The sequence below is a fragment of the Pinus tabuliformis genome, chromosome 2_2 (assembly GCF_031772625.1).
Source record: "Pinus tabuliformis cultivar Carrire ecotype Pingquan chromosome 2_2, CPIR1, whole genome shotgun sequence".
Lineage (NCBI taxonomy): Eukaryota > Viridiplantae > Streptophyta > Pinopsida > Pinales > Pinaceae > Pinus > Pinus tabuliformis.
This window is the reverse complement of record NC_142300.1, coordinates 281333445-281344841: the sequence shown is the minus strand read 5'-3', so window position 1 is coordinate 281344841 and position 11397 is coordinate 281333445. Positions and strand designations below refer to the sequence as shown.

General features: G+C 34.5%; 1 protein-coding gene across 1 annotated transcript; it reads left to right on the top strand.

Moving 5' to 3' along the window:
- The first annotated feature begins 894 nt into the window (after positions 1-894).
- Positions 895-3124, top strand: LOC149192410 (non-specific phospholipase C2-like). Its single transcript, XM_089406374.1, has 3 exons — positions 895-2092; positions 2275-2451; positions 2577-3124. The coding sequence occupies exons 1-3, from the start codon at positions 1084-1086 to the stop codon at positions 2936-2938; spliced, it is 1548 nt and encodes a 515-aa protein (XP_089262500.1). The 5' UTR covers positions 895-1083; the 3' UTR covers positions 2939-3124.
- The last annotated feature ends 8273 nt before the right edge of the window (positions 3125-11397 follow it).

Below are 11397 nucleotides of genomic sequence, written 5' to 3'. Positions count from 1 at the left end.
TTAAGTATAGATAATATTGTGAGAGAATTAATAGAGGATATAATTTTGATTATTAATAAATTATAAAAAAGACATATTATATATTGATTAAATTTGATAATATATAGTAATAATTTTTAATTAAAAATATATATATTTTTTTGGTAATATTTAAATAAATTTAAATTTAAATTTGGTATGTTTTGTTTTTTTAATTAATTTTATTTAAAATTTGACAGGGAGTTTTGAAACGAAGCTATAAATCTGTTTAATATAATCTAAATATTATAAAGGATTTTCAGGATATTGAATGTATATAATTCAATATTATAAAAACGGCAATATTGTATATTTTTCTTCAATATCATTATTAGCGGTTATTTTCATTTCCTTCTAGAAAAACCACTTTTCTAATACGCCACGGTTCCTGGTATTGTGTAATAGTGTAGAAGGCGATTCAACCGTTCTGGTTTTCCACGAGTTAGCGTCGATTTTCGGAACAACTCTGCACACGGGATCGAAACAATAATTACCAGCCTAATTACGTAAACAATTACAGCTATAGGTCCAATCTACTTCAAAACACTTTGAATGGAAAACATGAAGCTTTGCGTGCGCTATATATGTACCTGCAACCACACGCATGTGACTCAGTGGAACGTGGAAAGATAAATAACATCTGTGCAATCCAAAAGGGACGAATATTCTTTGTATATATACCCAACCAGTTTTTTCGACTGCGGATTAATCACGCATTCACATATCAATCACTCTACGTGTAACTCATGACCTTATTCATCCAAATCCTGTGGGTCTCTTTGTAACACAACCACCCTTCTTAAATTGATAGATTGAGGAAGGCTAACACGATATCTATGATAACCCACAGGATCGAAATATTCGGCCTGTCGAAAATAATCCATCAGAAATTGGCAGCCAACGTAACACAATGGACTAATCTGCACACAACCTTGCTCATAACGACAAATAACTATTTAAACAAACTCACCTGTACACTCGCAGAGAAGTTAAGAGTTTCATACTGAAATCTGCAGTCTCTGATTTATACATACGATCTTGTAGATTGCAGCTACGGGATTGAAGATGGCAATACCCGGACCAATAAAAACGATCGTGGTGCTCGTCCAGGAGAATCGATCGTTCGACCACATGATGGGATGGATGAAGGAGCTGAATCCAGAGATAAACGGCGTAACAGGGGAGGAATGGAACCCCATGTCCACAACAGATCCCAACTCCACTAAAGTGTTTTTCCAAAATAAAGCCGAATATGTCGATCCAGATCCTGGTCATTCATACCAAGCCATTAGACAACAGGTTTTTGGTTCCACCGACACCTCTGCGGATCCTCCTCCAATGAACGGATTCGCCCAACAGGCCGAGAGTACTGAGAAGGGTATGTCTGCAACCGTCATGAATGGATTCAGACCTCAAGCGCTCCCTGTTTATGAAGCTCTTGTAAGCGAATACGCACTCTTTGACAGGTGGTTTGCTGCGGTCCCCGCCTCCACACAACCCAACAGACTCTATGTTCATTCTGCGACTTCCCATGGAGCCACCAGCAACGATGCATTAAAGCTCATCGAGGGATTTCCTCAAAAGACCATCTTCGAATCCATAGCCGAATCCGGGCTCGACTTCGGTATTTACTATCAGTATCCTCCGAGCACTCTGTTCTACAGAAACCTGAGAAAGCTCAAGTATATCATCAAGTTTCACCAATACGATCTCCACTTCAAATCCGATGCCAAGAAAGGGAAGCTCCCCAATTATGTGGTCATCGAGCAACGTTACTTCGATCTCAAGATTTTGCCTGGAAACGATGACCATCCCTCCCATGATGTTGGTGAAGGGCAGAAGTTTGTGAAAGAAGTGTACGAGATTCTGAGATCGAGTCCCCAGTGGAACGAGATGTTGTTCATTATTACATACGATGAGCACGGGGGTTTCTACGATCATGTTCCCACGCCTGTGAGGGATGTCCCCTCTCCTGATGGTATCGTTGGCCCCAAGCCCTATTACTTCGAATTCAACAGATTGGGCGTCCGTGTGCCGACTATCATGATTTCTCCCTGGATTAACAAAGGGACAGGTAAGTTTTCTTTTATTCTCCATTCTCTCTTGGGGGTACAGCTTGACAATAATTGAAGAATTTTCAGAGGAGAAAGACCATAGCTTAATTCTTATCAAATGAAGAAAGCTTTCCTTTTCTGGTATAAAGAACGAGTGCAATAAATGTGAAGATTTGATGAGTTACACTAATTAATTTTGCAGTGGTGCATGGGCCAAACGGGCCATATCCTTCATCCGAGTTTGAGCATTCGTCCATCCCTGCAACTGTTAAGAAGATCTTCAATCTGAAATCAGAATTTCTGACGAAGAGGGACGCTTGGGCCGGCACTTTTGAAAGCGTTTTACAACTTCGGGACAGCCCACGAACAGACTGCCCGGGTATCTACCTATCTATCCACCATAAGAATTACAGATGAAGTCTTATAGCCTGGTAGATTACGCTTCGATTTCAAATCGGATAGTTATGCTTTAATTTCTAATTGAATTGTTATTTTTGTGATCAGATGAGTTGCCCATACCGCCCCAGCTGAGACATACAGAAGCAAAGGAAGATGCGGCTTTACACGACTTTCAGACGATATTGGTGCTGCTAGCAGCTTCATTGAACGGAGATTCCGCTCTGGATAGCTATCCAGATGAACTCCCGAAAAAGATGAACGTGGGAGAAGCGTGCGCATATGCTGAGCGTGGGGTAAAACGTTTTATAGACGCCTGTGAGACCGCTATTAGAAATGGTGAAGATCCGGAAACGATAGTGAAGGTTCCCTGTGAAACGCCCCCCTCCGGCTCTTCATCGTCTTTTCGTTCGCGAATTCGACAGTTGTTGGAAAATATTGGGTCCTGCATCGTCTGTAGGTCTGGCTAGTTACTCCAGAATACTTTTACTGTATTGTACCGTGTAGTAGGTTTAGATGTATCTATCATTGCTGGTGCCCATATTATCCAGGGTGGCTTATTATGTCCGCTAAGAATATTCTTTCAATTAGTTAATGATTCCCAACGATTGGGGTTGGGACTTTTTTATATCATAAATGATATATATAATTGTTTATTTCTGGGTAAATCCATAACCGTAAGTTAATGGATTCATGTGAGGTTTACTTAATTAAACTTAAAATTTACGTTAAAAAAAAATTGTGAAAGATAAAAAGTCACCAAAAATTCAAATCAACAAAAAGGAAAAACATCTAATGTTAACTGATTCATGTGACGTTTACTTAATTAAATTTAAAATTCTATTTTTAGTTAAAAAAATATGGTGAAAGATAAAAAAATCACTATTCAAAAAAGAAACACATTTAATTTTATTATTTTAAGGAAGAAAAAATGTAGATTTATATTAAAAATATATCTAGTACATAAGAGAATATAATGTTCACCATGTATTCCAATATAGATATGATATAACAAAGCTTAGATCAGATGTAACAAAGAGATTAGAAAAGACAAAAGACCAACTAATAAATGTGAGACAAAAATTAAGACGCACATATATAGAGAATAGTCCGTAAACCAAAAATCAAAACCCAAAATAAAGGACAGAGAAGAGCAATATCGGAATACAAGAAGAAGTTAAAACAGGGCGTGTGTACCCTCCTCCACCTTCACAACGTTTTGAAATATCGTGTAGTGAATAAAACCAAGCTAAGCCCCCATGCCTTCCTTTAAACCTTGAAGGTCGAGATTTGTTGCCTCCAACCAATTTGGATATGAGGAGTTTGAAGTGACAAAGAGTGCAAGAATCCCGTTGACTGGAATGTATCTAGCAAATCTAAAGGGAGAATGTAATCATTTGTCATACCTGGTATGTGATCAATCCTAATCAATATCTTGTCCCCTTTTCCAAAGGACCAATTAAGCCTATCGAATAACCAGTTATGAACCTTAACCTTAACGAGACTAAGCCAAATATGCAACCCCTTTGTGAAAGGAACCCCGCCACACCTATACCAATCCAAAATGGACATATGATCTATATATTTATCATGTATAATGTTTTGCCATATTCCTGGACCAAAGTGAGCCCTGCATAGACTTTTGGTTAACAAAGCCCAACCAAAAATCCTGAGATCCAATAGGCTTCAAACACCACTATTCTTATCAAAAGTGACAACTTCAAACCGAGTCAGGGAAATTTATGTTGTCCCTTAGCTCCCTACCAAAGAAAATGAGCCACAATAGCTTTCATGTATCGAATGAATCTAATATAAAAGTATCCAAAATACCAAAATTTGTTGGAGCATAGATTGGATAAGGGTGACCCTACCACCAAGTGATAACCAACGATGTGATCAATAAGATAAACGTTTTTGAATTTTTTCAATTAGCCAGAACCACTCAATGACCTTATAAGTATTAGAATTTAACCTGAAGCCCAAATAAGAAAAAAAACATCTGAAATGTGTGAAACTATCATGTCAAAAATAGAGGTGATACTGGAGATCACTTGCTCATCACCAGAAGAATAATATAGAAAGGATTTGTGGCCATTTGGATGTAGTCCAGAAGAAAAAACATATTTGGAAATAATGGGATGTAAGTAGGTCCATTGAGTCAGAGTAACTTGTCCAAAGGTGAGCACATCATCTACAAAAAAAGGTGTGAAATAAAGACCTAGTGAGATACCTGAATGTCGTTGAAAAAACCCATCCTTCGAGCCTCTGCTATATTCTGGCTCAGCCCATCCATGACCATGATGACTAAATAAGTAGATAGGGAGCACCCATGTCGTAGTCCCCTACTAGACCAAAATTGTTTGGAAGGAGCGCCATTTATTAGGATCGCAAAGGGAACCGAGGATACACAGGCCATGATCAAGGCCACATTCTCCACCAAAACCCCAATCTTAGTCAAAATCATACGTAGGAAAGACAAATCTACTAAGTCTTATGCCTTATGTAAGTGCAATCTCATAACTAATGCATCTCGCTTCTTTGAGTGAATCGAATGAATAGCCTCCTACACAATAACAACTACATCCTGAATCTTCCTCTTAGAAAGAAAGAAATTTTCTCTTGCATAATGTGTTTAGAGAAGGTATGCTTTAACCTTTGGGAAATGACCTTGCACATTAGTTTGTATAGGATGTTACAAAGGGAGATCAGCCTAAAATCAGAAAAAAGTTGTCGGATGCAACAAATTTGGGATGAGGACAATGAAAGTAGAGTTTATCGACTCTAAGACCTGTCCCACAAGACGCAATTCCTCAACCATACACAAGATATCCTTGCCCACGATATCGGAAAAATGTATAAATATATCTATCGTCCACCCATCCGGACCACGACTCTTGTCCTTCGCAAAAGATTTGAGAGTATTAAGAATCTCCTGCATGGTCATCGACCTACCCACCTCATAATTTTGTTTTAGGGTAAACATACAAGGGAAAACCTCCACCCCCCAAAATTGTTCTTGAACATCCACATTTGCACGAGACAAAAAAATATTTTCAAAATATATAACAACTTCCTTTTGGATGTCATAGGTGTTATAAACCTTACCTCCTGACACCGATTCCATTTCCCAAATGGAATTGCAACTCTTTTTTTGAAGCATAGTGTTGAAAGAACTTAGTGTTTTTGTCACCCTCTTTTAGCGAGGTGGCCCTACTCTTCAGGAATCATGTCTCCTCCATAAAATTTAGGATTTTTCTTTTTTCATGTCCCAACTCCTGTATACGAGCCAAGTGACCAGGTGGTGACACTACAAACAATGTAAACTTTGGAATGGGAACTGATACTATTACCCATTTCATAGAAATAGCAAAAAAGTGACCCGATTTTGAAAAGGGGCGATGCAGAACACACTTGTTTTTTTTAGAGCATAGTTTTTTGCACTTTAAATTTTTTTTGTGTACATTACATTTTAGAATGGTAGTGATTTTCATGCTGATTTAAAAAAGTGGTAATTCTGCATCAACCCATTTTTTTTAAAAAACCAATTTTTTACTTTAAATTTTTCAATGTATGAAATGTAAATAATTATTTTCTAAATTTAATAATTTTTGAAGTGGTCTTCTTCTTCATATTTTCTTGTTTTTTTTAGTGAGGTTTTTATTGTTTTGCATATTTAAAGAAGAAGATCGATATTTTGAATTTTTGATATTCTACATATTTATACATCTTTAATTAATTTTTCAATCCACATGAAATAATTGTCTCTAAAAAACAATAATTTTTAACAATTGACATAAAAATAACCATTTTCACCATAAATATAACTAAAAAACTACACATTTTGATAATTTTTTGTAATTTTTTAACTAGAAATGACATGTCAAAATCACAATTTTTATAGGAAAATTTTAACTAAAAATGATTAAATAATAGTTTTTTTTTATGAATTTCATGTTAAAAAAGTAATAATAATCACTGTTATTTTCAAAAAATAATGATTAACATAAAAATTAATGCGAAAATCACATAATACAAATATTGAATGCATAACAACATTACTTGAGTGCTTATTCTTCTCATAAAATGTCAAAGTCAAAACATTACAAGTATAACTAATTAATAGTTACAAAAAATGAGCTTGATTTCCAAGCATAACTTAAATTTAATCAACAATGTCACGTAATCCAAACTCTTCGTCCTCTAGAGTTTCATCATTATCTTCTCCCATAATATTTTCTGCTTCATTTTTCTCATTTCCCTCTTCTAATGGATCCTTGATATCTGTGAATCTCCCAATGTATGCATTTCCAATCATTCCGTGTAATAGTGGTTGGGGTTCCTTTGCCTTTTTTGCCACACGTGATTCACTAAAGTCCCCTTTCTTCAACCCAATTTCTTGCATTGCATCTGGAAGAAATTGAAGAGCATAAATTCTTTTTTGAATAAAATTGCACAGTATTGGATATTTTTGATGGCAATGCATTTTTTCCTTTTTGAAGGCACCATGCTAGTGTTGTACCTAATTATAAAGCACAAAAGAAATAATTAAGTAAATTAGTACAATGACATACAAATTAAGAAGTAACATATTGAAATTCAATTCCATATAATAAAACTTACATGAGCCAGAAAATAAATCTAGAACCCAATCTCTTTCATTTGAACATATGTCGATAAGATAGTTAATCAATAACTGTGGTTTTTGATAAATGTTAACTATCTCTCCTTTTGTTTTTTTGTCTTCATATGTTAGTTGTCTCACAGCAGCATCATAAGTCAGTATTTGGCTATGACTCTTTCCATCTACCCGATTAAAAATCATAGACATATAGCTATCATCTTTTGCCCAACTATCAATATGGATGAACTCACAATCATTTATAAATGGTTGATCTTCACGATTAAGAAGATTTGACTTTTGCTTGTAACATGAAATAGTAAAAGTTCAATTAACTTGTACATAAATTATTTTTTTAACATTAATCAAATATACATTTTAAACGTCTTACCATGTACACTGTATCCTTTAATTTGTTTTCCCCTTGAAGCTTGATAATAACATTTCCAATTGTGTGTCTGAATGAAATGTCACATCTCCATAATGGTGATGACGTGACTTCTAGAAATCCCACAACCACTTTACTAAGAGCTTGATAAGTATAAGGGTCACTATCATAGTCAATGTTTGGAATATTGAAACCATGGGGAATATCTACAATAACTAGAGCATAATCCCTTTTAGGTATGTGTTTAGCAATGTATTCACAGTCTCCTTGTATTACTCGACATTGAATAGTGTCAAGCCCATTCCAAATGAAATGAGTAAGATTTGGATCAAGTTCAACATTTTTCAGACATTATTTCTTCAGTCTTTCGATCTTAATTTTTTCAATAAAGGTTTTGAAACTATCTGGTGCTCCATTTGCATCCTTCTTCATCTTTATAAAATAAACAAACATATTTGTAAGTTATAATTAAAAATAGTATACCGATGAATAAAAATGAATGTATAAATCAACATACCTTTTTAAATGCAAGATAAAAAAGATTTAATGTTGATATAGAACTTGAATCTAGATAGTTGTGTACCACATCATCTCAACTATCTTCATTCAACAATTTAACCATTTGTTTTGAATTTTTATATAAACTTTGTGACTACATAGATAAAGTAAAAAAAGTTAATATAATGATATGTACAACAAATACTACCAAGAATAGTATGTTATATTTAAAAGAAAATTATAATCTAGAAATAAATAAAAATAATTCAACAAACTTACTTTTGAAATTCCTTGGACATTTCCTCCAATGATAATTCCCCTGACCTCACACGAGATAATATTGCTTTGACAATTTTTTCATCCTTCACTCCTTGCAATGCTCTCTAAGGTGTGATAGTGATATCTTTCGGAAGCTGCTTCATTTTAGGACCTGATTTACTGTTGCTACATATCATTGATTTAGACCTTTTGACCTTCTCGTTTTTAATGCCAATGTTCTTCCACATGCTAAAAATCTCATTAATCAATTCCCATATCTCTCCAGTTTTAAATGCCAACTGGAAAATGTTATCAATACCTCTGAATAAATCAGTGGTTACTCTGCCGCCTTTTGAATTGATTTTCTCTTCAATTTGATAGCCTATTTCCATACAACATTCCTTTCGGAAATTTACAGTAACATTTAACTTATCCCCACCACATTTTTCTTCAAATTCACTATGAATAAATCTAACCCTTTGGATGAAAGTCATAGACATCCCATATTCATTATCTGAATTATGATCCCATACCACTAACTTTGCTTCTGTAACTGATAAACCAACATAAATGATACATTTCATTGTTTCAAAACATGGGTTATTGGGATATTCTTCCATCAATTGTCTTTGAGCTTCTACAGAATGGTTCCCCCCAGCACATAATAATTGTATTCAAAAAATTTTGACTTATCAAATGCTTTTTTATTGGGAACTTGAACTAGATCAACAAGAAGCACATAATTAACCACATGAGCATATGGATTGTACCTCATCAATGTCTTCAAGTTGTCAACATGCAGATGGTGTGGCTTTCTGATTTGATATTTACATTGTCCTTCACTTGCCTTATAGATTTGTTTGACATTAAGCTGAAATTTACGACCACCCTCAATTAAGTTTCTCATTGTCAAGTTCTGTCTAATGGTATTTTGTTTTGTTTTGATAATGCGATCCTCTAAATCAGCTCTTGGTGTAATGATTTCTCTGCTTTCTTTTGAAATTTCACTAGTTTCTTCACTGTTGGTAATGACTACTTCAAAATGTTCAACTTTACTTTTCTTCCTCATAACATTCTCATCATTAACTAGAAAAATTTTATTCTTGGGCATTGTTACTTTTGGTCTTTTACGGCTCTTCTCAGTGCTAATGTCATCCTCAGTAACAACAACATATTCTTCGTTTTCTGTTTCAACTTCCTCATCTGCAAAAGTAACCTGTCTACCTTTGCTAGATTTATCCACTAGAGGCTTTTTTTCGTGATCCCTTGGATATAGTTTTGTAACATCATGAATTACTACATTTTGATTGTTTGCCATATCTTCTTCTGGCACCTAATAGAAATTGCTGACAACTTTCATAATATCATGCTCTATGAAATGAATGTCTCTCGACCTAATTGAACAGATTTCAACAAAATTTTGCCAAACAAAATATCATATGTCAATAAAAACAAAGTTATAAAAATATAGTGAGACGGTTACAAGAACGCAAAACACAAATATAAATAACAATACTTACGGTATTTTGTATTATCTCATTTACGATTTGTTTACACAACTTTGTAGATACCTCTCTCGTGTCATACAATAAATATGATAATTGGTATTTAATCTTTTCATGGAACTTGGGCAGTTTTATAAGTATGTAAACAACTTCACTGTCCAGTACCGAACACATGTCTATGACCTTTCCCATCACCTCATAAATTCTATTATCGTTAAGTATATCAACATATAGATATATTTGCACATTTTGGTTTTCTCTTTCTTTCACATACCAGACATTTGTTGGAAGTTTCACTTCTTTTGATTTCTTCCAGTATAAAATCATCTTGTTATCGTTTCAAGCACTTGAAATATTTGTAGTCGTCAACTCAGGTGGGGTTCATTCAACAATGTTTTTTGAAGATCCAACTTTAAGAGTCTTTGGTCCAGAGAGATTCACAGAAATCTTCTTTGATGTCATTTTCCTGAGAAAAAGACACATAAATCAGTGAATCACAAAAAAATAATAACTTAAATTAACAACGAAAACGATAAATGATAATTAATTTTGTAAACCATAACAATTAAAAAAAAAAGACATTTAAAAAATACGCACCCTGTCGCCCCACCCTCAAAATCAGCCGACCATCCAAGCTGGCCATTCGGTTCGGCACACCTACCCCACCCTGGCGACCCAACAATTGACCCCCCTCCCAAACTACAACCCCACCCCACCCTAGTGACCCAACAACCCACCACCCCTGCGGGACATTGGGCCGCTGAGGTGGGGCGAGGGGGCCACGGCCAGCCCCCGCCCCACCTCCATTGTTGGACCACCGGAGTGGTGTGGGGTGTCGGGTAGCCAACTCCACCGCCCCTAACCCATGGGCCCATTTGGCCGTCGTGATCATTACTAGGCTCACCATGCCCACTGCAGATGTAGTGGGTAAATTTGATCCACAAAATTTTTTAATTTTTAAAACAAAAATTTAAACTTCATTAAACTTATTTAATTTTAAAATTTTCAAAGCAGAAAAATTAACTAACCTTTCAAATGCAATAATCCTCTGTTGAATATGTTGTTGACAACAGTGTAGCTGCTCCACAAATTTGCTCCAAGTCTTTTAACGAACCTCAGAAAACCTTGATGTGATGTGAGTAATAGTGGTAATGAAATTTATTAAATACGTGAAATTACGGAAATGTTTTACCATGAGGTTAATGTGGGATTAATTTGTTTTTATAAAATTTAACATGTTAATTTTATTATGGCGATATAAGAAACTATGATAAAGTGAATATCATGGAAAATTTTTACAACACAGTAAATGTGAGATTAATTTGTTTTAGAAGGTATTATAAAAATTTAAAAAAACATTCAATTGTCTAGTAAATATTATATAGTTTAACTATTAAATTAATTTAGGTAAAATATTTAGTTTACAATTTTAAAATTAAATATTTATTTCATTAAAATAAATAAATAAATTATTTAAAATTTTTCAATAAATTGTAGAAGAAAATAATTGAGAGAAATACATGAAACGAAAATTTTGGAGGGAAAATTTCATTCTTTAAGCTATATAATATCATTAGGAGAGACTGCATTTGTATCATTCAACCTCTTCTATTTGAAATGGATGGATTCTTCTGATACTGAAGTTTCGCTTTGTGAAGCATC